This window comes from Poeciliopsis prolifica, unplaced genomic scaffold (assembly GCF_027474105.1).
Source record: "Poeciliopsis prolifica strain line A6 unplaced genomic scaffold, Auburn_PproV2 SCAFFOLD019, whole genome shotgun sequence".
NCBI lineage: Eukaryota > Metazoa > Chordata > Actinopteri > Cyprinodontiformes > Poeciliidae > Poeciliopsis > Poeciliopsis prolifica.
Window position 1 is genome coordinate 10,001,371 of NW_026562394.1, and position 27,701 is coordinate 10,029,071.

Here is a 27,701-nt window from a genome sequence, read left to right on the forward strand (position 1 = left end):
AAACAACCAAAACACAAGTAGTAAAATAAATAAAATGTTGGGGGTAGGAGGAGAGGAGATGGAGGGATGTGCCTTTTATTGGTCAAATAGTCTTCAGGTGACACATCAACAAAAGGTACTGCTTCATTCCAAACATTTCTTTCTGTATCCTCCATGTTTATAAAATAAAGAGTAGGTGCCTGTTCTGATTGGACAAAGTGTGGACAACAGAGATGTAAATAATTTCCCTTTCGGTCGTGATGTATATGAGGTTTTTTGGAGTAACTTTTTATATTACATCTACATTTAAGCCTAAAACAATTCATACCCCTGTCAGCTCTTATGTCACTACAGTTAGTTCTAAAGAGTTTGTGAAAATATAATTTTGTTCCAGACATGGTGTCCACAGTGAGGGATATTCCTGAGAAAATCTGTCAATCTGTGCATGTTCCACGGAGGATTCAGTTTTGGCTTCATGAACGGAGCAGTTTCTGATCCTTCCTACGGAGCTTTGGTCTCCAGCCATGTTGAGTGAGCTCTGGCATAAACAAAACAGCCATAGTGTTCATGCAAATGTGCACAGATGTGGCTGAAATTACCAAGTTCTGCTGTCTAAAATATGGAGCATGGAGGGTTTCTGTTGATGTCGAAAGAGAACAATTACATGTGTTTCAGATTATCTTGCTGAAACTGGGGAATACACTGTAAAGTACTATCTTGTAGGGGATTTATTTTTTCATTTCGACAGCAAGTGAACCTTCAGTATAAAGTACAGGTATTGTGCAAAATTATTCACACCTCTTGAATTTGTTTACATTTATTCAGAGAATAACCACAATTTCAGTACATTTTATTGTATTCTATATAATATAACAGCATAAAGTGTAGAATAATTGTGAAATGAAAATAATAAACATGCATAATGAGCAATGGTAAACCATCTTTTCGTATTCTAGTGGCAAGCCTTTAGCGGAGGCTATGTCTCTAACAGCGCACAGCATCTAGAGTTGGGCTGAAACAATTAATTGTGACTAATTGATTGTTGAAATAACTAATTTACAACTAATTTAGTAATCAGTTAATTGTTAACAGGAGTATATAGACTCAACGAAGGAAATACACAGGGGAAAAAAACCATTCTCAGATAAATATACATTTTGCATTTTAAATAATAATAAAAAACTTTTGTTTGGAAATATATTTTTTGTCAAAACTCCTCAAGTAGGATACTTTAGCTTCACCTGCTACATAATGTAATTTTAGGCAATGAAATATTTTTCTTTTTTAAAAAAAAAAGAATTGTATTGTGTTTATTTGTTTTTTTTAAGTGTATCTAATGTTGAATTAAAAGGCGTAAATGAAAAATCTGTAGAATGTTCCACATTTTTATCTGATTAATCAGTAAATTAATCAATTACTAAATTAATCTTTGATGCAGCCCTAATCTAGAGACTGACATAATTCTGCGTTTTCCTTGCTAAATACCTCAGGTACCATGAAGATGGACTAAAAGCTTCCATGAATATCGGTTTGCACTTTTACAAGGTCATTGTAACTCATGAAGAAGCTTTGATCTATTAGGATGGTTTCATTTGGGGTTTCCTACCCAGAGCTCAACTACGTCCCTGAATCTCAGAGTTTTTTTGTGTGATGCTTAGAACTCAGTAAATAGTTTCAGACTTGACTCTGCTTTAAACACATCCACAACTTCCCCCATGATTTGTCTCCTTTGGTCTTCATTATGCTTTTTGTTATTTAATGTTCTCTAGCAAATGCATGAGTGAAACGACAAGAGAATGAAATAAAAATACAAACACATCAGTAAAACAAAAAAACTTGCTTTATGGGACAGAAGTAAATGGCGTTCTCATGGAACCCAGACATCACAGAAACATCATCCAGTTATGTCCATGTGAACAGTAATGGTGCCGCCTACAGGGCACACTGTGAACCGCGCAAACTCTTCAAAGTCAGAACCTGAAGGAGTGTTGAGTTAAAGAGGTTCTGCTGCACTGCTGCAGGTTGGTGGTGTATGAAGTCACAACTTGCAAGACATGCTGGGAAGAATCAAACTATTTAATAAGAGTTTTCACTTCTACTAGTTGGAGTCATGGCTCTATATTCCACAGTTTTCCCACATGTTCATAATAAATAATCAGCAAACAGAATTTACAAAGAAATTGTCATTTAAATTAGCAAATAGCAAACCGACAAAGTCCAGAGATTGTTAGCAAAACAGAATCGTCTCTTCAATACCAGAACAGCTCAGCAGTCCTTGCAGCACATCAGGAAGTGCTGATAATACATGAATGTGAAAGGTTGTTTGTGTTTGACAATAATAAATCAGTGCATGTTTGTGTGTGTGGTTCACTTAACCACATTCACTGGTTAAGTGAATGTGTGCTGCGCAGAAATACAACTCCTAATTAGTGAGGGGTCCAGGGTCCTATCTAAATAGGCTAGTGTTGTACAGTACTAATACAGGGGGGGTTGGGAAAGCTTGGATCCCATCAACGCTATCTGCCAGTCAGTGCTGTGTTACTTCAAACAAGGACTTGTTTTATGTGCAGCCCTGTGCCCAACAGCCCACTGACCTCAGAACAAAAGAGCCCTATTAAGTGCTGATTGGATGCTTGGCTGGTGGCATCTGTGCTGAGAGGGTTCTTTATTGCACACTGGTTCATCTCTTTCAGGAGTTTAAGTCGGGTAACCTCCTTTGTTTCAGCTCCTACTGTGCCAGTTCCATTTGGCAACTCCTTCCTCTGTCAACTCAGTTCCGCCCAGCAGAACACACCACAAAGTTCCTGTGCAGTTGTGCTTTGATATGTTGAGTTCAGCACATGCACATGGCTCAGTGCCTCCGTTTATGCAGCAGAGGTTAAGTGCAGCCATCGTGCCGTTGTTACGTTTTTGGCCACCGGAGGTCTGAGGGTGGTTTGAGCCCAGGCAGATCCCATTGAAGCTTCTTTTCCTGAAACAACAGGTATAGACCTAATTCTGACTGAGGAAAAGAAACAAAGGCAAAAGGTAAAGATACAGTGGGAGAGAGTTGGGAGTCTACCTATGTCATCTATACAAATGTTCTGTCTCTGTATCAGTAAACATTATTTACAATTTTATTATTATCTTGATTTTTCTGTTCAACGTTTGATTTAATTCATCCAACATGTCAGTCTTTAGCCTCTTGCATATGCGACTCTAATAAACATCTGACAGCAGGAGGTCGCTGGGAGGTATTTTGTTTGCTCAAGCGTGACAATCTGTCTGTTTCACTAGATTAAACTGCTCCAAACTGGGATCAGAGCCTCGGTAAATAGAAAAAAAAATCAAATGCAAATTTTAATGGAAATAAAAGATTAAGCATTTTTTTCAACTACTTTTCTCCACAAAAATTCACAAAAATACTTGAGACGCAAAAGTTTGAGTAAAACAGAAGGGGTCAAACAACAACTCTTCCCCCTCAGCCCGTTTCGCAAAAAGAATCACAGTGCAGATTTGCATTAATTTATCTTTCTAAAGCTCAGCTATTACCTGTGCCGGTTGAAGGATGTCATATCTCTACGTTAGAGTCTGTAAATCCTTTCTTGCCCTCATTTACTAGCACAGGCGTCTCCGTCCGTGTGTGCCACACTAATACCTGTGGGTAAGAAGACAGGCATGGATGAGCAGAAAGCCTGTCAAAATGATGAAATGCTAATCTAAAAGTTGATGAACACTGGCCCTTGAAGACTGCAGTTTTGAGACTACTGGTTTAGATTGGCATTAGGTTAATGATTCAGTCAAATCTGACTTTTGAATCACCCATTTTCATATTTTGTCACATTACGACCACAAACTTTACTATATTTTATTGATAGACAATCACAAGGTAATGCATTACACCAATGCAGAACTACATTATGGAGTATTCTCATTTTTTGTCTCATATGTAAATAAAAATCTGAAGAGTGGGGTACATTTGTATTCCTCCTCTCCCCACGCTATCTTCCCCCTCTTCTCACTGTTGTCATTACTTTGAAGAACCAAGTCTGCAGTCTCTTGGGGAGTATCCACCTTTGCACATCTAGACACTGAAAATGTCCTTTGAAAAACAGCTCGTACTCAGTGAGGTAAGATAAAGAATATGTGTGAAGAGGAACTTTCAGGTCTTGCCACAGACTTTAAAACTAGACTTTGACTAAGCCATTCTAATGCATTAACAAGCTTTGAGGTGAAGCATTTTATTGTAGCTCTCACTATGCTTAAGATCATTGTCCTGCTGTAAGGTGAACCTCCATTTCATTCTCAAGCCTTCTGCAGCTTCTAACAGATTTTCTTTTTGGATTACTAAGTAACTCCATCAATCGACCCTCAACCCTGACCAACTTCCCTGTCCTTTGGAAGAAATGTCATCATGTGTCAGTTTTTCAGATTTACTATAGGCTCATGGATGCATGTTGGCCAAAACATTTAATATTAGTCTCTTCTGCCCAGATCGCCTTCTCCAACTTGTTTGCTGAGTGATTTTGGGGAAACCACAAATGAAACTTAAAGGGCTAGTTTGTTTTTATTTACTTCAGGGATTTAAAATATTAATATCAGTGACATGTAACTATGTTAGCACATATTAACAATATATAAATTCACAGTGGAGCATTGACAACTTTGATGCTGTTCATCACATTTTATCACCTAATCCAGAGGAATAATTCAGTCTCCAGGATTGGCTGAATTATTCTTCTGGACTAGGTTTAACACATTTACACTTTTCTTCCACATCCTTGAATTTGGTTGGTCAGTCACAAGAAGCCCCAGTAAACTGCAATGTAGTTTGTAGTGATCGCCAAATTTGAAAAAATTTAAGTTGCAGAAATGTCTTAAGATTACTAAGAGAACTTTTCTTACCTTAGTGCAGTTTGAGGCTTTAGGCTCCAACTCACTCAGAGTGACCAGTTCCTTCAGTAAGCTGCTCTCCTGATATCCTCCCTTCACTCCTCGAAGCTTGAAATAAGCCTGAGGTTTGGACAGAATGAGGCCCAAGTTTACAGCAAACCCAGCCATGTCTATAGCAAAAGGCCGGTGTGGGTCAAATACTGTTTTCCAGCCGTACACCTTGCCTAGGGCATTTATTTTGGGTGACTCATATCGTAGGCCACCCACAAATGCCACAGGCCACACAGATACCTTTTTAGTCGACCTCATCTGTTAGATGAAAGCACAAACATAAAAATTACTCATTGGAGTTGACAGAAATGCTCCTGTTTTTCTTCAAGGACAAGATATGTGGAAGGCAAGGGAGCAAAATGAGAAAACTTTTACTTTTAAAACATATCCCCTCACCTCTTCAAACAATTGTAGGCTGTATGTGTTGTCGTCATCTGCAAAGTAGACAACTCCAGGCTGGCTGTAGTTTAAGGGGAAGGTCTCTCGCAGCCACCGAAGGGCCAGGTTCCTCTGCAAGGTACCCCGCGGGACTCTGGGGTTCCTCCCGTCTCCTCTAGATTTATAACTCAATGGTGTCAAAATGTTAAGGTGGGTATAGTTAAGACCCTTTTCCTGAAGGAAATGGCTAACCAGAGTGGTCCTCCTCTGGGAGTCTTCCACGACAATCCAGTGCAGATTGGACACATGGAGAAGAGTGTTGGCCAGCCGGGTCAGCTCAGCTTTCTGCACTGGGCGTCTATAAGTGGGAGTGATGATGTGGAGAGTCGGAAGGCTTTGGGACCAAGGCGGAGGACGGCTGTAAATGTACTCAGTGCGGACCACATGCACAATGTCATGGCTCTGCAGGGAGGAGGATTCCTTTAAGACCAGAGAGTCTGAGCGGCCACCAATTGTGTCAGCTACAGAGAAAAAAAGGAAGTAAGTTCTCATTTCTGACACCAGAGTTATTTACGAATAAATAAGAATATTTATAGCCACATGATCCTCAAATTCTACATATAGAATTATATATAGACGCACAATCCATCTCTTGGGCTACTCTTTTGAAAACAACCATTAACTACATCAAACCCTCAATCTTCTGAGGTGAAGTCAAATGCCTTGTCCATTGTTTGGTCCTGTTTTATCAATTTCGCCATACTTTGACAAAGTCAGGAATGTATGGAGGTGCTGATGCAAGCTTAAGCATGGAGGTTTGGATAGTCTTGAGACAGAAATCAGAAAAGAGTTTTGTAATATGGCTAGTCTTTCACAAACAATGGAAGAGAGAGCGTGCAAACGAAAGTTTGCATGAACTTTCCTTTGTTCATATGTTTTAAAACTAACTCTTCTTCATGGTTATTACCATGGCAACTCCTAATTGCCTACCAGCATTGAAAACAGGCATATTAGCAACCATGAAGGGACTCGAACCCTCAATCTTCTGATCCGAAGTCAGACGCCTTGTCCGTTAGGCCACATGGTCCTATTTGTCAAAAAGAAAAAGTGACTGGAATGGCCAAATCCTGTGCAATATCCCAAACATTTAAGAAACACTTTGACAAAGTGAAGAATATTTGGAGAGGTCCTGACTCCAGCATAAGCACAGAGGTATGGATAATCTTGACATATAAGTTAGGAAAGCTAGTCTTTCATGAACACTGGAAGAGAAAGTGTACTAAGTCGGTTATTGCAATGGCAACTTCTAATTGTCCAACAACATTGAAATCAGCCACAGAATTACATGGACATCTCCCATCCAATTGTGTAATTGTTGTATTAAATGCAACCATGAAGGGACTCGAACCCTCAATCTTCTGATCCGAAGTCAGACGCCTTGTCCGTTAGGCCACATGGTCCTGATTTACAAACAGGGAATGGCCAAGTCCTGAGCTATGTTCCAAACATTTGGAGAGGTCATGTCTCAAGCTTAAACAAGGTGGTGTGAATAGCTTTGAGATACAAGTCAAGAAAAGAGTTTTGCAATTTTGGCCAGTATTTCACAAACACTGGAAGAGAGAGCGTGCTAAGGAAATCCTAATGAAATGTGTCGTGTATCTTTATCATGATCTTTGCAATGGCAACTCCTAATTGTCTAACAACATTGTAATCAGCTAGAGAATTACATGGACATCTCCCATCCAATTGTGTAATTGTTGTACTAAAAGCAAACACGAAGTGAATCGAATCGTCAATCTTCTGATCCGAAGTCAGACGCCTTGACCATTAGGCCACATGGTCCTGTTTGCAAAAGAAATATGATTGGAATGGCCAAGTACTAAGCAATACTCCAAACATTTAAGTAACACTTTGACAGAGTGAGGAATATTTGGAGAGGTGCTGACTCCAGCATAAGCATGGAGATATGGATAATATTGACATATAAGTTAGGAAAGCTAATCTTTCATGAACACTGGAAGAGAAAGTGTACTAAGTTGGTTATTGCAATGGCAACTCCAAATAGCCCAACAACTTTGAAAACAGCTACAGAATTACATGGACATCTCTGTTTTGATTTTGCAATTGGAGTACTAAAACCAACCATGAAGGGACTTGAACCCTCAATCTTCTGATCCGAAGTCAGACTCCTTATCCATTAGGCCACATAGTCCTGTTTTCTCAACAAATGTGGTGATTGAAAAGTCACCACAGCTATGTTCCAAACATCTGGAGAAGTCATGTCTCAAGCTTAAACAAGGTGGTGTGAATAGCTTTGAGATACAAGTCAAGAAAAGAGTTTTGCAATTTTACCCAGTATTTCACGAACACTGGAAGAGAGAGCGTGCTAAGGAAATTTTAATGAAATGTGTTGAGAGTCTTTATTGTGGTCTTTGCAATGGCAACTTCTAATTGTCTAACAACATTGAAATCAGCCACAGAATTACATGGACATCTCCCATCCAATTGTGTAATTGTTGTATTAAAAGCAACCACGAAGGGACTCGAACCCTCAATCTTCTGATCCGAAGTCAGATGCCTTGTCCGTTAGGCCACATGGTCCTGATTTCTAAACAAATACGGTAATTGGAATGGCCAAGTCCTGAGCTATGTTCCAAACATTTGGAGAGATCATGTCTCAAGCTTAAACAAGGTGGTGTGAATAGCTTTGAGATACAAGTCAAGAAAAGAGTTTTGCAATTTTGGCCAGTATTTCACAAACACTGGAAGAGAGAGCGTGCTAAGGAAATCCTAATGAAATGTGTCGAGAGTCTTTATCGTGGTCTTTGCAATGGCAACTCTTAATTGTCTTACAACATTGTAATCAGCTAGAGAATTACATGGACATCTCCCATCCAATTGTGTAATTGTTGTACTAAAAGCAAACACGAAGTGAATCGAATCGTCAATCTTCTGATCCGAAGTCAGACGCCTTGACCATTAGGCCACATGGTCCTGTTTGCAAAAGAAATATGATTGGAATGGCCAAGTACTAAGCAATACTCCAAACATTTAAATAACACTTTGACAGAGTGAGGAATATTTGGAGAGGTGCTGACTCCAGCATAAGCATGGAGATATGGATAATATTGACATATAAGTTAGGAAAGCTAATCTTTCATGAACACTGGAAGAGAAAGTGTACTAAGTTAGTTATTGCAATGGCAACTCCAAATAGCCCAACAACTTTGAAAACAGCTACAGAATTACATGGACATCTCCGTTCTGATTTTGCAATTGGAGTACTAAAACCAACCATGAAGGGACTTGAACCCTCACTCTTCTGATTCGAAGTCAGACGCCTTGTCCATTAGGCCACATGGTCCTGCTTTCTCAAGAAATGTGGTGATTGAAAAGTCACCACAGCTATGTTTCAAACATTTGGAGAAGTCGTGTCTCAAGCTTAAACAAGGTGGTGTGAATAGCTTTGAGATACAAGTCAAGAAAAGAGTTTTGCAATTTTAGCCAGTATTTCACGAACACTGGAAGAGAGAGCGTGCTAAGGGATTTTTAATGAAATGTGTTGAGAGTCTTTATTGTGGTCTTTGCAACGGCAACTTCTAATTGTCTAACAACATTGAAATCAGCCACAGAATTACATGGACATCTCCCATCCAATTGTGTAATTGTTGTATTAAAAGCAACCACGAAGGGACTCGAACCCTCAATCTTCTGATCCGAAGTCAGATGCCTTGTCCGTTAGGCCACATGGTCCTAATTTCTAAACAAATACGGTAATTGGAATGGCCAAGTCCTGAGCTATGTTCCAAACATTTGGAGAGGTCATGTCTCAAGCTTAAACAAGGTGGTGTGAATAGCTTTGAGATACAAGTCAAGAAAAGAGTTTTGCAATTTTGGCCAGTATTTCACAAACACTGGAAGAGAGAGCCTGCTAAGGAAATCCTAATGAAATGTGTCGAGTATCTTTATCATGGTCTTTGCAATGGCAACTCCTAATTGTCTAACAACATTGTAATCAGCTAGAGAATTACATGGACATCTCCCATCCAATTGTGTAATTGTTGTACTAAAAGCAACCACGAATGGACTCAAACCCTCAATCTTCTGATCCGAAGTCAGACGCCTTGTCCATTAGGCCACATGGTCCTGTTTGCAAAAGAAATATGATTGGAATGGCCAAGTCCTAAGCAATACTCCAAACATTTAAGTAACACTTTGACAGAGTGAGGAATATTTGGAGAGGTGCTGACTCCAGCATAAGCATGGAGATATTGACAATCTTGACATATAAGTTAGGAAAGCTAATCTTTCATGAACACTGGAAGAGAAAGTGTACAAAGTTGGTTATTGCAATGGCCACTCCAAATAGCCCAACAACTTTTAAAACAGCTACAGAATTAGATGGACATCTCTGTTTTGATTTTGCAATTGGAGTACTAAAACTAGCCATGAAGGGACTTGAACCCTCAATCTTCTGATCCGAAGTCAGACGCCTTGTCCATTAGGCCACATGGTCCTGTTTTCTCAACAAATGTGGTGATTGAAAAGTCACCACAGCTATGTTCCAAACAACTGGAGAAGTCATGTCTCAAGCTTAAACAAGGTGGTGTGAATAGCTTTGAGATACAAGTCAAGAAAAGAGTTTTGCAATTTTAGCCAGTATTTCACGAACAATGGAAGAGAGAGCGTGCAAACGAAGGTTTGCATGAACTTTCCTTTGTTCATATGTTTTAAAACTAACTGTTCTTCATGGTTATTACCGTGGCAACTCCTAATTGCCTACCAACATTGAAAACAGGCATATTAGCAACCAAGAAGGGACTCGAACCCTCAATCTTCTGATCCGAAGTCAGACGCCTTGTCCATTAGGCCACATGGTCCTATATGCCAAAAAGAAAAAGTGACTGGAATGGCCAAGTCCTGTGCAATATTCCAAACATTTAAGAAACACTTTGACAAAGTGAAGAATATTTGGAGAGGTCCTGACTCCAGCATAAGCACAGAGGTATGGATAATCTTGACATATAAGTTAGGAAAGCTATTCTTTCATGAACACTGGAAGAGAAAGTGTACTAAGTCGGTTATTGCAATGGCAACTTCTGATTGTCTAACAACATTGAAATCATCCACAGAATTACATGGTCATCTCCCATCCAATTGTGTAATTGTTGTATTAAATGCAACCATGAAGGGACTCGAACCCTCAATCTTCTGATCCGAAGTCAGACGCCTTGTCCATTAGGCCACATGGTCCTGATTTACAAACAGGGAATGGCCAAGTCCTGAGCTATGTTCCAAACATTTGGAGAGGTCATGTCTCAAGCTTAAACAAGGTGGTGTGAATAGCTTTGAGATACAAGTCAAGAAAAGAGTTTTGCAATTTTGGCCAGTATTTCACGAACACTGGAAGACAGAGCGTGCTAAGGAAATCCTAATGAAATGTGTCGAGAGTCTATTTGCAATGGCAACTCCTAATTGTCTTACAACATTGTAATGAGCTAGAGAATTACATGGACATCTCCCATCCAATTGTGTAATTGTTGTACTAAAAGCAAACACGAAGTGAATCGAATCCTCAATCTTCTGATCCGAAGTCAGACGCCTTGACCATTAGGCCACATGGTCCTGTTTGCAAAAAAAATATGATTAGAATGGCCAAGTCCTAAGCAATACTCCAAACATTTAAGTAACACTTTGACAGAGTGAGGAATATTTGGAGAGGTGCTGACTCCAGCATAAGCATGGAGATATGGATAATATTGACATATAAGTTAGGAAAGCTAATCTTTCATGAAACACTGGAAGAGAAAGTGTACTAAGTTGGTTATTGCAATGGCAACTCCAAATAGCCCAACAACTTTGAAAACAGCTACAGAATTACATGGACATCTCTGTTTTGATTTTGCAATTGGAGTACTAAAACCAGCCATGAAGGGACTTGAACCCTCAATCTTCTGATCCGAAGTCAGACGCCTTGTCCATTAGGCCACATGGTCCTGTTTTCTCAACAAATGTGGTGATTGAAAAGTCACCACAGCTATGTTCCAAACATCTGGAGAAGTCATGTCTCAAGCTTAAACAAGGTGGTGTGAATAGCTTTGAGATACAAGTCAAGAAAAGAGTTTTGCAATTTTAGCCAGTATTTCACGAACACTGGAAGAGAGAGCGTGCTAAGGAAATTTTAATGAAATGTGTTGAGAGTCTTTATTGTGGTCTTTGCAACGGCAACCTCTAATTGTCTAACAACATTGAAGTTAGCCACAGAATTACATGGACATCTCCCATCCAATTGTGTAATTGTTGTATTAAAAGCAACCACGAAGGGACTCATACCCTCAATTTTCTGATCCGAAGTCAGATGCCTTGTCCGTTAGGTCACATGGTCCTGATTTCCAAACAAATACGGTAATTGGAATGGCCAAGTCCTGAGCTATGTTCCAAACATTTGGAGAGGTCATGTCTCAAGCTTAAACAAGGTGGTGTGAATAGCTTTGAGATACAAGTCAAGAAAAGAGTTTTGCAATTTTGGCCAGTATTTCACAAACACTGGAAGAGAGAGCCTGCTAAGGAAATACTAATGAAATGTGTCGAGTATCTTTATCATGATCTTTGCAATGGCAACTCCTAATTGTCTAACAACATTGTAATCAGCTAGAGAATTACATGGACATCTCCCATCCAATTGTGTAATTGTTGTACTAAAAGCAAACACGAAGTGAATCGAATCCTCAATCTTCTGATCCGAAGTCAGACGCCTTGTCCATTAGGCCACATGGTCCTGTTTGCAAAAGAAATATGATTGGAATGGCCAAGTCCTAAGCAATACTCCAAACATTTAAGTAACACTTTGACAGAGTGAGGAATATTTGGAGAGGTGCTGACTCCAGCATAAGCATGGAGATATGGATAATATTGACATATAAGTTAGGAAAGCTAATCTTTCATGAACACTGGAAGAGAAAGTGTACTAAGTTGGTTATTGCAATGGCAACTCCAAATAGCCCAACAACTTTGAAAACAGCTACAGAATTACATGGACATCTCTGTTTTGATTTTGCAATTGGAGTACTAAAACCAACCATGAAGGGACTTGAACCCTCAATCTTCTGATCCGAAGTCAGACGCCTTATCCATTAGGCCACATGGTCCTGTTTTCTCAACAAATGTGGTGATTGAAAAGTCACCACAGCTATGTTTCAAACATTTGGAGAAGTCATGTCTCAAGCAACGTGGTGTGAATAGCTTTGAGATTCAAGTCAGAAAAGAGTTTAGCAATTTTAGCCAGTATTTCAGGAACACTTGAAGAGAGTGTGCTAAGGAAATTTTCATGAAATGTGTCAAGTGTCTTTACAATGGCAACTCCTAATTGTCTAACAACATTGAAATCAGCCACAGAATTACATGTACATCTCTGTTCTGATTTTGTAATTGGAGTACTTAAAGCAACCATGAAGGGACTCAAACCCTCAATCTTCTGATCCGAAGTCAGACGCCTTGTCCATTAGGCCACATGGTCCTGCTCTTGAGCATTGTCCAAATTAGGCCAGACAGTGACTAAATCTGCGATGCGATTCGAATCGTCATTCTTCTTTCCAAAACCTGATGTTGCTTTACGGTAACAGTTACTGATAGTTACTTAACTTTACTAAGTTAATAATTCATTCCAAAAAACTAATTGCTGTTTTATTTACAGTAAAATAAACGTTTTACTAATAAAGAGTTAGATAAGATCTTCTGTAGTAAGATCTAATTACAGTAAAACGTTTCCCACTAACTGCTCTCACACAAATAGTGTTTTGACATCTCTGGTGAATTCTGGTAAAAAAAAAAAAAAAAAAGTCCATCAATTGCTTTTTATGAAAGACAAATTTAAATTTCCAAAAGCTTGTGTCAGCCGTTCAGGGCTGTGGCTGCAGGGAGGGTCAATTAGTCGCACTGTGTCTTCTCTTTGTTTTCCCTTGCAATGAATTAGCATCGTTTCCAGGGTGTACTTCGCCTTTTTTTCTGGAGATGGGCACCAGCACCCTTCACAATCCCACAAGGGATGAGCATGTGGGATCATTTATTAATGAATGGGTGGATGTTGGAGTTGTAGAAAACCATTTGTTTTAAATTGGCCTCAGAATTTTTAATGTCTGTTTCTATTTTTATGTGTCATAAAGATACAAATGTTTTACTTTCCACCTGATGTTACGTCTGACACAGACGAGTCAGGATCCTGATTGGAAAATGTCAATATTTCTTACCAACCAATTTTTATTTTTTGTTTCATTTTAGATTTTTGTTTATTTTTATTTTTATGTTTTTACCTTTTTGAGCCGTTAGGACAGAGGTGATGTTGCTTTGGTGCCAAACACTGATAAGCAGCATCCAAGGCAACACAATCAGTACAATGGCAACTATGTCTCGTCTCTTCGGCATCTCCAGGGTCACCCCGATTCATCTCATGGTCTGCAAGAAATAAGAAGTATATATTTAAATATATATATATATATATTTACAAAACTTATTTTACTGTTGTTTTTTGTTTATTTACTAAGCCAACATTGGATTGTTTTCTTTCTGAAGAGACACTGTTCGAAACTCATCAGAAATTTCTCGATTTCTGCTGGGACTTCTTAAAAAGTCATAAGCAACTCAACTATAATTTTAACTGAAGAAGGTTGAAGTCCACTTTGTTCTTTTGCTCTCAGGGAAGCCATTACCTTCAACCTCTGGGACCCACTACTCTGGATTCATACTAAATGAAGACACAAAGGCAATTGTCTTCTGAAGATAAGGCAATAAAGATTTTAAACCTTTAAACAGAACCCATCTATACTTTAGCCTAATGTTTTGATCTGCTTTTTGTTTTTTGTTTTTTTTCATTTACAATCATAGACATCAAATGTGTGGATTACCTTTCATTTAGTTACTCCCAATAATTACATTACATTGATGATACAACTTAACATTATTCATTCTTTATACATCCAGATTACCATGTTGTAATGTGAAACACTTCATTCATAGTACCAGGAGTGTGATGGAGTCTCTTTGAAGGCCAACACTGTGTATCAAATTCTGAAGGCCATCAACATCTTTTAGCTACAAGGAATAAACTACAAGTAAAGAGCAATTTGTTTTGAAGAAGCCAAACAGAAATCTAGGTCAGGCGGTGCTGCGAGCTTTCTGTTTCTTCTCAAGGGAAAGCAGGCTGATTGTAACGGAGAAAAGGGAAAGAACATCCTACTGTTGTTTTAACAGCATGCCTAGATGTCAGTCAGATAAATCCCAAAACCTGTGTTTTTAATAAACTGTAGCTGAACAGAAATCCTAAGACCAACCTAGATGTTGATGTCGAAGCAGCAATTACCTTGACAAAGCAATAATGGGAAGTTCCACATCCCAGTTAGTTGAAAATATTGTAAATATTTTGAGGCTCATAATGCTGCAGCTTTTTTTTTGTTATCTGCTTTGTTAACTTGCGATACACAATACACACCATTATCAATGAATACCACAATTAAAACAGGGAGACATAAAACATGGATACTTACACACATGAACGAGGATCCAGCGAGGCTAATCCCCTTGGGGTGTAAGGACATTTTCTACAACAGTGTTGTGCCGTACAGTGGTAAACAAATAAACAGAGCAATCTCTCAATTCCTCTTTGGAGTCTTCCAGTGGGGGCTATTCATCCATCGGGTCCCAGGGCCGCGTCCTCTGTGCCAGCCCCTGTAGAAACAGAGGAGGTCATCCCAATGAAAGAATGCTGCGTCTCACTGCAGAAACAAAGGCAGGTATTGTCGAAGCTGGCATGGGGTTAGGCCGAAGGGGCAGTTATGACCACAGAAACAATAGAATAAATCACATAAAAAAACTTCACAGCAACACACATGGATTTTTTTCTTTCAGGATAAAAATGGGTTTGAAAATGAAGAGATAGTTAGCAGGAGCACTTCTGTCTTCATAAAACATCTACTACTTTTTTTTTACATTGCAGAACAGAACTGGATAAATTCTATCTCTTAATCTTCTAAAACTTTTTAAAATCTGAACTATTATGTGGGAATCACATAAATAATTTTTATCAAATAATTTCTGCTAAAAAACAAAAAAAAGACCTTCTGAAATTAAAGACAAACTGGCATCTCATTTTAAATGATCATGTTTCATTAAGTAATCAGACTTTTTCTGTGTAAGATTGTCTGGAATGTTGCATATTACATTACAAGTAGTTATTTCAACATGCCTCATTTATGACATGCCAATATTTGCGTCATGCTCAAGAGTGGAAAGACGAAACAGATTACTAGATTTCTTTTGTGAGTTTTTTGGGGGAGGGGTTTTTTCACAAGTGGTGAAATTTGAAAATAGAAGCGTGCCAATAAGAACTGCTGGGCAGCGCTCCATTTTTGTTTGAAATTGCTATCAACACCTCATCCTGTAAGTCAGAAAAAGAAAACGAAGGATGACATCTAAAGCCCTGCAGACCTCAATTATCGTCAGGGTTTGACAAATAGCAAATATTTGTTGCCTCAAAGCAAGAAGGTTCTCAGTTTCTATGCTTTTCTGTGTGGCTTTATCCCTCCTGCATGGGCTCTACAAACTCCCTGAGCAGTGATGGTCTGACCTCGTGACCTTTCTAGAGTGTTTCTTTCCTTTTTCTCCATTTACTGCTGTAGATTGGTTGCCGCCGTCTTAAGCAAACCTAAACTTGATGCCAAAACCTGAAAATCCATGTTGATTCAGGATCATTCAGCATTGACTGACTGGGTTTACCCGGGTTGATAGCTCACCCTATCAATGTTCAGTTTTAATTAATTAAAAACAGCATTCCATCCATCCATTCATCCATCCATCCATCCATCCGTCCATTCATCCATCCATCCGTCCGTCCGTCCGTCCGTCCGTCCGTCCGTCCGTCCATCCATCCATCCATCCATCCATCCATCCATCCATTTATTCATGTAAATGCGTCATTGGAAATTTTTCTGACCTTAATAAAACAAGGTCCATAAAACTTTCTCATTTAGACTCCTAAACATAATTTACAATAAAGGAATGGACAGAAAAAGATCATAGAGTAAAAAAAACAACAACAAAAAAAAACCATCACAGACTTCACTTAGAAATGAGTTGAAAAGTTAGAATTTTATTTTGAGCTAACCAGCCAAATATTTGTTCAAACTTGTCAAAACGAGTCCATGTGACTTTGTCAAATGCTATTCTAAACGTTTAAAATTGAATGTTTTGAACTTATAAGTTGCTGTTGCTGTAACTTGAGCAGTTTAACTGATTGAAAGAACTACAGCAGTTCATCTTCAAACAATCAGAGCCACATCACAGCACCATCGGAGTGCGTATCAAGAGGCATGTGCATGCATAGCATTGATTAAATCAGAATCGCAAAAAGAGCAAGAGCAGATTTCATTATTTAAACTACTGCGAGCGTCCCAACCTAATTATAAACGCTCACTCAACCTGCATACATTAACTTGTTTACTGGTCTTGTTGGACTCTGGGGATGAATGTGAAACTTTAAAAGTAGAGCAATAAGTTCCAAGTAGTCCACGCTCCTTCAGAAGGGCTCATTTTAGTCAGGCAAGAGAATATATCTGCTGGTATTTTTCTATTTCTGTTCCCTTTGGTCCGAAGGCTCTTATATCCCAAGCTGACGTCAGAAAACAGCAGTGCTGAAAGAACCCCCTGCTGAGTCTCCTCACATCATCAGCATCCATGGAAAAATAGCACTTGTGGACTAAATTTACAACAATAAGCTTAGAAAGTAGTGGATTGCTGGAGAACGAGGTAGGATGTAGTTCTTTAAAACATAAGATGTTCTTCTTAATCGCTGTTTATTTGAATTTGTCTCAGAAAACATTTCAAGTCTCAATTTATAGCTCAAGGCTCCCCAAAAATATGACCACAGCTGTACATGGCCTGTCAGTAGATACACGCTGAAAAATTATTGTAGTTTTTTTTTTCTGTTCTTTGTTTTTTTTTTGCTAAATTATGACAGCCCAGGTCACCCAGAAATAGACAGTATGTCCTTCAGTTTTCACTCCAGCCTGAAGTTCAAACTGACTGCAATTTTTTTCTGTACAAACTGTCAACCTGCCACGGGCGTGTTGCTCCGATTTACACCCCACTTCAGGTCACCTTTAGGTTGGTGCTAATTTTCACCCATTTTTGAGATCATACACTCAAGCAAATTTTACTATCAAACAACAAAAAAAATCCTGAGTAAATACACCAGGTATTTAAACAGTTAACCCAAAGTGACAGCAGAATTGCCTCGTGATTCAGAGCATGAAAGTCTTTCACACATGAAAATCTGCTTCTTGAAGTGTCTGATCTTGCATGAACAGAGTCAACACATCATGTGTTGATGAAGGACCACGTGAAAAGTGTTCAGTCTTCTTACACATTATCTAATTTAGCATGGAGCAATATAAACATTAGTTAGCAGCAACCACGGAGGGACTCGAACCCTCAATCTTCTGATCCGAAGTCAGACGCCTTATCCATTAGGCCACGTGGTCCTGTTTTCTAAACCAATGTGGGGACTGAAACGGCCAAGTCCTTCGCTGTTTCCCAAACATTTAAGAGAGTGACCAAGTCCTATTAGCTTAAGCATGGTGGTACGTCTTCTATTTAAAAAACTAAATCTTAAGGGAGAGGGAATGAGAAGAATTATGTTTCTTATTATTATCTTCTTCTTCTTAGCATGTGATGGCTGAACCATCACATTCAGCCATGTGTGATGGTTGAACGTCACAACCATCTAAATAGTTCTTTTTAATTAGTTAAAAAGGACTGATTAGAATTTGTACACCAATATGCCATTGTAAGATAGGTAATTATTTTAGCAAGGTGCTCAGGTTGCAGTAAAAATCGACAAGGTATTTTCAAGCAGTCTACAGATTGTTAACGCACATAAATCGCTGAGAAGTCAGGAAACCAGCAATGACTACACTGCGCATATACTGACAGACGTGGTTGCTCTTGGCTTGAGAAAAAAAAAAAAGACTTACATTTGAGGACCGCTGACACAAACTGAACATTGCTGTGAAAGTTCATCTGAAATTTTTGTCCAATTGGCATAAACGTCAGGAAGCATTGTCATGAAAAATGACTATCATTGTTTTTACATCAGTGTGGAAAATATCAGGACTTCTTAGAGTGGTTAGTCTGTCGAATTATTAACTTAACAAACTAGTTTAGATTTAGTTTTTGCCTTGAAATCCTCCCGTGAAGGCCATGTTCCCCAGTCTATTTCTGTGGTGCTGAATCACTGACATTCACTGAGGCAAGTGTTGACTGCGGCGCTTTCTCTTTTGTGACTCATTGCATGTCCTCTCCGTTTGTGGATAATGGCTCTCACTGTGCTTCATTGGAATTCCCAAACTTTTGAGATGCCTCTTTGGCTCCTGACACACAGATGAGTCTGTTCTCAAATGTCTCCAAGCTGGGGTCTGATGTTTTGATTTTGACATTATTGGTATTATTGGGGATAAATTCTTATGGTACTGGAGGTGCCTTGCTATACATCAGGGCTGCACTGATTGCAGTTTTCTGGCCGGTTGCCGATCTTTTAAAAAGCCTAACTTGCTGATTTATTTTTTTTTTACCATTTTTGTCTGAAATGTTGCTCAATAAATCATGAAAGTTTCTGAATTGGCAACAATGGGGTGACTGTTGTTAACTGTAAATGTGCAGACATGACCTGGTCGGCCGGTTTGCCAGTCCAACCTCTCACAGGATAAAAGAACAGTGGTTGATTTCTAGACCTTTGTTGAGGTTGATAACATCGGAGGATAAGATCGACTTCACATGTGAAAATCTCCCAAAATGAAGAAAATCGGCACCAATAAATCGGTGCGACCCGTCTCTACATTTCTTTATCCTCATAAACAGGAGAAGAAAACATTGTAGAGCATTGTGGGGAGAATCAGCAAGCATTCCCCCTGTGCTTCAAGCTTCAGTTTTCTCAGAACCTCAACCAGCTTTAAAGGGTTCCAAATCTCCCACAAGCAATCAGATTTATTTTCATATTGCACATCAAACAGGCAGCAGGGCACACAGATGTAAAAAAAAAAAAGACAAACCACCATTAGTAGTTCAAAGGGTCATGACTTACTCATCCAAGCTAATGTTAATTCAGCTGAAGCTTCTCATGCAGATTAGACACAAACTAATGTAGAGAGAAAAATGGCAGAGATTTCCAAAGCTGCAGCCGAATACGAAGCTTTTTCCTAGATCTAAGGTTAAAATGGTGACTTTTTCATCATTTATTGGTTAAAAAGTGATATGGTTTAGTATTTAAACCCCCAAGTCTCTAGTCTGCTGAATTATTTCACTGCCACCGCAGCTTCCAGTTTTACACGACTAGAGACGAACAAGTTAAACGTCATTGTAGAATATCTCAAACTAGACTGGATGTGAATTCTCAGACAACATTATGGTTGTTACCTTTTAGTTTGACCTGAACTGGCAGAGTAAGATCTGTTTATGGACATCAAACTGAATTTTTTTTTTGTAAAAGAATTTGAAAAACACAATTGTAACACAATCTCAGTTTAATTTATTAAAATTTGTGGAAACTGTGAACAACTTACTGGGATTTGTTTTAAGAATATGTAAATAAACCTGGAGTTTCTTTATTTTTTCAATCGTTAAAAAGTCTCTATGAATCTGACAGCGAGAAATTCAGTTCTGCAAACTGCAACATGTGATGAATCCTTAATTTAAAAGAGCTCCAACTAAAGAAAGACGTTTTCCTGTTTGCGTTTTTCCAAAAGCCGAGAAATTGCATTGGGAGATATTATGTCAGTGATCAGTGAATCCAACATATTTATAACTCAATACTGAACGGTTCTATACTGAACGGTTTCATTCTATTTATTTGCTTCCATGGAAAATATAAAAAAATTATAGTAAACCATTATATCATACCAATATTCTTGTCTCTGTAAAAATTATTTTTGCAGTCTGGTTTGCGATTTTACACCACAGATTTAAATGTAAACCTCAGAAAAATCTGTAATTTCAGTCAACTAATACGGTTAATATTATGGTAATTCATAGCTGGCAAAGTTGCAGTGTTTTTCCATAGAAGATTTTTACATTACATTTATGTTTTCTACATAAAGTCACATAAATTAAAAATCAACCAAAATGAATGTTTTTCGAGTTATAGATGATTCAACGTATTTTCTATCACAGTTTAATGTTTTGGATTTTACGGTCTATAACAGTTAGAATTACACAACTTTTCACTATACACTTTTTCAGAGTTTTCCTTTTTTTTTCAGAGTGTAATGATTTGCTTAAGCTTCACTGGTTCTGCATACACCACTGGAAGGCTTTGTTTGCAAGGCAGATCTCTTTAAGACTTTAAGCGATGCCCACTTCAGCTGAACCCTCATGTGTGTCGGTAGTTTGAGACACGAAGACTTTTCACTTGGAAGAAAATAGAGCAAAGTGAAACAAAAATACTGAGACTTCACATCCTCTGAGGAGAGTCAATATGAAGATCTGCATTGTGACTGAGCCTCATCATAGTCGTTTTACTTAATAGGAAAGAAAGCAAGATATCTACTTTGTACATGTTTAAATCCTGTGCTCCATTCTTCTCCTCTTCTCTTGTAGTGATTTTAAAAGTATGCTTTAGATAAATTCAAAAGTTTTACCATTGTAATCAAACCCCTTCTGAAATTAAACAAAACACATGAAAGCAGGTGGAAAGCATACCTGCCCTTTAAGTATTTAAGGCAAAATTTAAAGGGGGGAAAAAAAATAACGGTTGCTGACCTTAATTGCAGACTGAAGAAAACTGAGCAATCACATCCCTCCTTCTTCTTCTGCTGTTCCTGCCACTACTTCACACACGTTTAGCTGCAGTCGGTGCTGCTCACCACAGACGCCGCGTCCCTGAATGAACGGATGACTGAAAAGGTGGTGGGAACGCTCGCTCTGTGCTCCAGCGCTCTCAGACTGAGACGTTGGAGAGGACAGCTCGTTTGGCATCACAGTCGCTCTCTCCCTCCCTCCGCTTCACCCTCCTCCCATCGCTCCTCTTCACTCTCTTCTTCCCTCTTGTTAATTGTTGCCAGTAGCTCCCCTCAAAGCCAATCATCTGCTTCCTTTTGGCTTGCTGCTGTTGTGAATGCCAGTCTGTGTGAGTGCAGCGAAAGTGATTGTGTGAGAGAGAGACACACACGACATGAAGACATATAGGTGACAGAGCATCGGCTGTGAGGAAGAGAGACTAACAATGGAGCATAGACAGAAGGCTCTGTTCTGGAAAGTAGGTGCATGTTGAACAAAGTACCAGAGATAAACACTGAAAACATGTGGGACACAATTAGACCTTTAAAGGAAAGATCTATGTGGTTTTTAGTCATTCACTGCTACATTTGGTCTTTTAAAGAAGTGTGACATTTAGAGGAAATGCTAAGCCACTGAAGACGATCCACCAACTTGACTTAACCTTTGCAGGATAATAGATTTTGGCTCTGCATCGTGAGACGTCTAAGTGCTTGAAAACAATTTAAAAATGTGTTTTTTCACAGTGAAAGCTGCAGATTAGCATTAGCATGTGTCTTGCGCAACTTTCATTTGTCGTGATCTGAACTTTTGTTTCTTCAAAGGAAGTGATGAAAGTCTGATTGTCATAAATCGAACATTTCAACAGTTTTCTCACTGCCAAAATACACAAGTGCAAAAATCATTTTGATTATTTGCACATGCAAAATTGAAGAAATGAAGTTGATCCACATTTACAATGTATGCATTTCACTTGACACCGATGTGAAATTTGAGAATGTAACCTACGTAAAACCCAGAGTTTACACATAATCCCAACTACGAGGTGATCATGTGGAACCCCCAGATTACACGTGATTCCCACTCTATACTCAAATGCAGCTCAGAAATTTGTCAGGATAATGTTTTGTCTACATATTATTTACGTCTAAAGCTCACACTTGATCTTTGTAACCGTATAAATGAAAATAAAAGCAAACCAAGCTAATGGAGCCAAACCCAAACTTAAATTTTGCTTCTTCAGAAAACTTTGGGGGGGTTTTGCATCTGTTTTCACCATTAAAAATATCCATCCATCCATCCATCCATCCATCCATCCATCCATCCATCCATCCATCCATCCATCCATCCAACACGCTTATCGCTAGTGAGGTCATGAGAGCTGACAGGACCCTTTGAAAATGTGCTTAGTTATATAATAAAAAATGAAACCAAACTATGCTGACATCTTCTGGTAATTACATTTTACAGAGTGCAACATGTCAAAAGTGGCTTGTTTAGAGGTGACAGATTTTGTTGCCTGACTAAATCAGCCACAGGGGGAAGCCATGCACGCACAGTGAGGCGTCCGTTCAGAAACATCGCCGGGGTTCAAACCCACAACCTTTTCACTGCAAGGCAGCAAACAACAGCAACACTGTGCGGCCCTGTCCATGAACAGCACAGCATAATTAGGTCAAGTATTACAAATGAGAATGTTCCTTTGGACTGCTTGTTCTCGGCGATGCTGGGTTCTCATTAGCCAGCTCGTAATATGTCGTCTGCCTCATCTCATGGCTGTCAGAAATGGGCAGGATGCAGAAATGTGTTACGACGGACGTTGGCTTGCCAAGCAGCGTCTCTGTCTTGTGCGCAGGACATTTTGTGTCTTTAGACTGTGGGGCTACAGTGGGGCCCTGTCCTCGAATAAGACACTGAACCAACCTTTTGATGAAACGCTCAACTTGTATTTAAGGAAAAAAGCGCTTTATATTGAGAAAAGTATCCTCTAATATAATATAGTGTGTTTCTCCTTGAAAATCATTGTCCTCGTTGTTTTGAAGTTACGCGTCCCTAACCAGTCAGACTGGTACAGGCATCAGCTTCAACTGACACTTAGCCAGGTGACTGAGAAAAACACTGAAAAACAAACTGATATCACAATGAAAATTGTGCATACCTGAAAAAACTACAATCCAAGAGTGTTTTAAAACTCTTCTTATCTTGTCTTATAAAATTGTTTGCCAACTTAACCCCAGTCTACACATATTTATGATGTCTGATCGTGTTGGGCCTCCTAGACTAAACAAGCTTTGGGAAACTTGTTTTTACCTGCTTACATTGTCCTTAAATTGAACTATCCTCTCATTTCATTAAGTGTGAAAAATATATTAGTTTAGGATTAATTATGCATGTCTGTCCTTGTTTCTGTCATAGCTTTGTTTTCACAGGCTATAATGTTCAAGCTGAAAATTAGAATTCTTGTACGACAGACTCTGCTTTTATGAAAAAAAATGTGTCTTGTTTCCATCGCATGGCGGTGTACAAATATGTAAATATGTCATCACCGCTCTTTTCTCAGTTTTCCCTATACAATAAACAGAAACAGTCCACTTTTTTGCATTTTCATGGTAATTTTGCAATATAACAACTGAAACAAAGTAGGAAATTCCTTCATACTGTATGAAGTGAAGCAATCTTTAAGTTTATTTTTGTGCTTTCGGACGCAAGCATGTTTGTTTATTAACACAATGTACATTATAGAGTGTTGTTCTCGTGTACGACGGCTTTTTTCACAACAAACACAAGAAATTCTGACTTCTAGCAGTGATTCAAAGTTTCTGCTTGCAGAAGCAGCTAATGGCAGAACAAGGCCGTCTCTTTTTACATGTAATTGTTCTTGACGCGACGTCTCTGATGCGTTTTCTGTTTGGGTCGCTCTGTGGGATGTAAAGTAGGCCAGAGCGCCCGGGGATCCTGTGAGCATTTTGACGACTTCTACATCCCCTCAAAGCTGCTCCCCAGACGGGTGGAGGCAGTATTTAGGGCAAAGCCACGCACTGTGATCCTTTCCACCAGCAGAAAGTATGTCTAACATCTCAGAGCATGAAATTTAGCAGCGAACAACGAAAGTGTTGAAGCCGTTGACGTGTGAAGGAGAAAAAAAAGTACAGAGGGCTTATGAGATAACTGGGTGCTCAGCACGCATTGGGTTATTTCTAGTTCAGTAAAAATAATGCATGAAGAAAACTACTGCCCACCTACTACCCTTGTTGCTACCTCTGTTACCAGCCAACAGCCTGCACAAACTGAAGCTATGATGGTAAAAGGCAGAGGAAGAAAGAGGAAAGGGAAGTCGGACAGAAACAAAGGAACGGCTAAGCCAGGCTGAATGGCCGGGCATTTTGTCTCAATGGGCGACTCACAAATTGTGTTAATTCAGCCGGCTCAAAGCGTCGGGAAGAGAGGCTTTCCCAAACTGGCAAACAAATCCATTCCCGAGCTTAATTAATATTCTGGGGACAATTCTCCGCTCTTTGTGCTGTAAAGTGAACAGCAGAATAACAACAGATTCAGGTTGAAGGTGCAGATGTCAGTTTGTCTTGAGTTCTGTGTTCTGGTTATTGTTTTCGCTCGTTCCTTCACTCAGTATTTTAGGTTGCTGGATTTCTTTGTTGCTTGCATTTCGGTTCCTTCTGTTCTGATACATCTTGCTCTTTTTGTTTGTTTTGGGTTTTTTTGTTTTCATTTGGAAGCAACTGTGGCCCAGTGAGGAGAATATTTGTTATTCAAAGAAAAGAAAATGTGATTTTTGTAGTTTGGTCTGAAAAAAAAATCACTTCAAAGGAAGCTTATAAGCCTGATGATAGATGTAAAAATTCACAAGGTTTAAATGGCCGGGCAAATCTAATACTTGTTAACCACAAATATTAGATTTTAATAAACAGCTAATATTATATTTATTTTTCAAGACTTCTGTATGGGTAACTATCTACACATGGTTGGTGTATGTAGTGAGAAAACACTACTGGATCTCTGTGCCCTATTTACATTGACATTAAAATGAAGAAAAGAAACATGGCGAAGGGGGTTATTATGCAGGCACATCGTTCCATTTTGTAGCACAGTAATATGTTACCCTCATTTGTTCTGAAAATGCTTTACATATCAAGCATGAGTTAAAAGAAGTTGTAGAAACTGAAGCCTTGAAATTGGACTCTGTGTCTTTAAGAAGCTGCTGGTCTTTCAGCTGCAGATTCCTACAGATTATCTGCATGACTGGATTCAATGCTTCAAATGTGGGCTTTCAATGAGTAAAACCCAAACTACGATTTTTATTAGGCCATCTGCAACGATAGCTGCTGTTCAGACGTCCATCTCGATGATCCTTAGGCACACCGGGTCTATCATTTACATGCAAACGCTGGATGGAGTCTGTTCTTGTGGACTTTGCGAAATGACAGGCTTTGGATACAAAGCCTTTATCATGGGCTTCCAAGCTTACTGTCGCTACCTGTGCCATCAGCTCTGGGCTCATAAACACAAATCTCACTAAACACAGATTGCGTCTTCCTCATCAGCAGATGTCCACAAAAACAGTTTTCATGAGCTCATAATTTCCATTCTGTGTGAACTAGACAGGTGGTTACACTAAGAAAGGGCAGAAGTTGGTCAGGTTAGGTTTGATTTTGCGACTTCTAACAAATATCGTTCACCAAAGCTCCACTAATAGCTGATTTATGCTTTCCTTGTTGAAATGTTTATGCACTACATTTGTGATTCCATTTAATAACGCCATAGTTTTAGAAATTAGACCACATGCTAACCCCAAAACTAACTCTTCAGATGGTATGGAACAATTTGCATGTGATTTGGTCTACATGCAGTTTTATTCACAAAGAGCTGGCAGCACTTCTAGAGTCAGCATTACAAGTGAACCGATGGCTTTACAAACAGTTGTTTACATTTGTCTTGTATCTTACATTTCTTGTGTGTGTGTAAAATATTATGTGTCTTCCATAGTTGTCATAATGCTACTGAGCCCAGGGAAAAAGCAACAATAGAATCAGAAGAGAAGAAAAATGGACCATGTTCAGTGATAAAAGATGAAGCAGTCATATAACTGACATTTTCTTTGGCTAACATTGTATAGAGACCTAAAGTAAATCACACAGAATTACATTCTTCACCAAGTATTTAGACTTATATGATGAATGTCCTTCTTTTTCTAGAACTTTTCAGGTTTTATGGTAAAAGCAGAAATAGGTATGTTCATCACTGTTTTCTCTGTGGCGTACACACGCAGGCTTAAACATCTTTCTTCATCCTTCATCTGTGGCTGTTTGCTCACTAATGTAGACAATCAGTCGAGTTCTTAATAATCCAAACTTCTCTTGGGAGAAGACTGGATATATAATGGTAGTAATTACCTGAGAGTCACTCCTTAGTCATTCCTCCGGAGATCTCCCAAAGTCTTTCAGCCCCTCCTCTCCGACCTGAAATTGGCACTGCTGCATAGTGCGACATGTTTGCTCACAACAAAGCAGCAAACGGAAAAGGTTTGATCCCGAAAGCAGTAGCTGCGCTGCTACTGCAGTGAATAACTACCTACAGCACAAGTTTTCACGTCCCTTAAAACTGTCAGTCACCAACTTCAACTGGTTGCTGTGACGTTTTGTTGTGACAGACTAACACCAGAAGAGCAAACAGCAATGCAAAGGGATACAGCCAGCTACTGTTAAAAGTCTGAAAAGCACAATTACAACAGCATGTCTCTAGTAGAGGAAAACATCAATACCCAAGTTGCTTAAGATTTGTCAGCTTGAATGGAGAGACCACATGTTGAAGCTAAACCTTAACTCCTGTTTGGTGTTACATTCTATCCGTTTTCCCACTAAGCTTGACCAGACCCTATCAATGAAGCTGCTAGACTTCCACTGATATTACATTATACATGGTTGAACTCTGTTTAATAATCGGTGATTGATTGTCGTTGAGGAGGCATAAGTGGAACTGAGTCCATCTGAACACTGCACTTTCTAGATTGCTTTGTGGTATATAGTTTTGGAAAACATGTTTCGTCTTCATTTCGATTTATAATTATACATCAATTTATGTTGGTCCTTCACAAAAGGCAAAGAAACACTCCCATTAAGTTCATTAAAGGCTGAGACTTTCTCATGAAGAAAAGTGGAAAGGTCACCCTATACGTTGATAATGTGGTGAGTTTTTGAGACATGCAGACATGTTTTTTCGTCTCTGTTGGAACTGTCACCTCACACGTCTTTCAATTTTTCATTTAGAGCCATAACTCTGGGAGATGCAATTAGAGTATCTGCTCCGGTGGACACAACAGAACACGTTGTAATGCTGTGGCCGCCAGCAGTTAATAGCCACGCTATGGTAGCTGATGAAAAAGAACAAAAAGGAGGAAGCAGTCATTATGGTTTGACAGCTCAGGCAGCTATGATCCTTCGCACGCATCAGATAGGGCAGGTCAGCATGTTCCACTTGGATTACCTTCCACACATTAATATTTACGCACTTATCAAACTCTGAACTGAAGATAGAAGAACTTCAATTGGCAAAGAAGTGCATGTTGGATATTGTAATTCATGAAAGAGAAG

General features: G+C 39.0%; 1 protein-coding gene and 12 non-coding genes across 15 annotated transcripts; all 13 read right to left on the bottom strand.

Moving 5' to 3' along the window:
• Positions 1–1,801: 1,801 nt before the first annotated feature.
• On the bottom strand, positions 1,802–21,250 carry b3gat1b (beta-1,3-glucuronyltransferase 1 (glucuronosyltransferase P) b). Of its 3 annotated transcripts, XM_055043834.1 has the most exons (8): positions 21,082–21,250; positions 14,820–15,000; positions 13,590–13,731; positions 5,299–5,801; positions 5,143–5,160; positions 4,864–4,971; positions 3,511–3,616; positions 1,802–2,950 (listed from the first exon to the last, which is right to left on the bottom strand). In XM_055043834.1, the coding sequence occupies exons 3-7, from the start codon at positions 13,699–13,701 to the stop codon at positions 3,530–3,532; spliced, it is 828 nt and encodes a 275-aa protein (XP_054899809.1). In that variant the 5' UTR covers positions 13,702–13,731; positions 14,820–15,000; positions 21,082–21,250; the 3' UTR covers positions 1,802–2,950; positions 3,511–3,529. The 3 variants fall into 3 exon arrangements, with proteins under 3 accessions (XP_054899809.1, XP_054899807.1, XP_054899808.1); XM_055043832.1 differs by having other exon boundaries at positions 4,864–5,160; XM_055043833.1 differs by having other exon boundaries at positions 1,802–2,980; positions 4,864–5,160.
• trnar-ucg (transfer RNA arginine (anticodon UCG)) lies at positions 6,295–6,367 on the bottom strand. Its single transcript has one exon. It is a non-coding gene; the product is annotated as a tRNA-Arg (tRNA).
• On the bottom strand, positions 6,668–6,740 carry trnar-ucg (transfer RNA arginine (anticodon UCG)). The gene has a single exon. It is a non-coding gene; the product is annotated as a tRNA-Arg (tRNA).
• Positions 7,809–7,881, bottom strand: trnar-ucg (transfer RNA arginine (anticodon UCG)). The gene has a single exon. It is a non-coding gene; the product is annotated as a tRNA-Arg (tRNA).
• trnar-ucg (transfer RNA arginine (anticodon UCG)) lies at positions 8,572–8,644 on the bottom strand. Its single transcript has one exon. It is a non-coding gene; the product is annotated as a tRNA-Arg (tRNA).
• Positions 8,961–9,033, bottom strand: trnar-ucg (transfer RNA arginine (anticodon UCG)). Its single transcript has one exon. It is a non-coding gene; the product is annotated as a tRNA-Arg (tRNA).
• Positions 9,724–9,797, bottom strand: trnar-ucg (transfer RNA arginine (anticodon UCG)). Its single transcript has one exon. It is a non-coding gene; the product is annotated as a tRNA-Arg (tRNA).
• trnar-ucg (transfer RNA arginine (anticodon UCG)) lies at positions 10,088–10,160 on the bottom strand. Its single transcript has one exon. It is a non-coding gene; the product is annotated as a tRNA-Arg (tRNA).
• trnar-ucg (transfer RNA arginine (anticodon UCG)) lies at positions 10,461–10,533 on the bottom strand. The gene has a single exon. It is a non-coding gene; the product is annotated as a tRNA-Arg (tRNA).
• Positions 11,204–11,277, bottom strand: trnar-ucg (transfer RNA arginine (anticodon UCG)). Its single transcript has one exon. It is a non-coding gene; the product is annotated as a tRNA-Arg (tRNA).
• Positions 12,356–12,428, bottom strand: trnar-ucg (transfer RNA arginine (anticodon UCG)). The gene has a single exon. It is a non-coding gene; the product is annotated as a tRNA-Arg (tRNA).
• Positions 12,724–12,796, bottom strand: trnar-ucg (transfer RNA arginine (anticodon UCG)). The gene has a single exon. It is a non-coding gene; the product is annotated as a tRNA-Arg (tRNA).
• Positions 17,738–17,810, bottom strand: trnar-ucg (transfer RNA arginine (anticodon UCG)). The gene has a single exon. It is a non-coding gene; the product is annotated as a tRNA-Arg (tRNA).
• Positions 21,251–27,701: the final 6,451 nt, after the last annotated feature.

Bases quoted from the DNA above. Each gene is read 5' to 3' on its own strand.
- b3gat1b (XM_055043832.1), bottom strand. From the start codon at position 13,701: ATGCCGAAGAGACGAGACATAGTTGCCATTGTACTGATTGTGTTGCCT. The intron at 5,802-13,589 runs GTAAAAACATAA...TTTTCTCTGTAG, and splicing joins TGTCCTAACGGCTCAAAAAG to CTGACACAATTGGTGGCCGC. The intron at 3,617-4,863 runs GTAAGAAAAGTT...TCTTACCCACAG, and splicing joins AAGCCTCAAACTGCACTAAG to GTATTAGTGTGGCACACACG.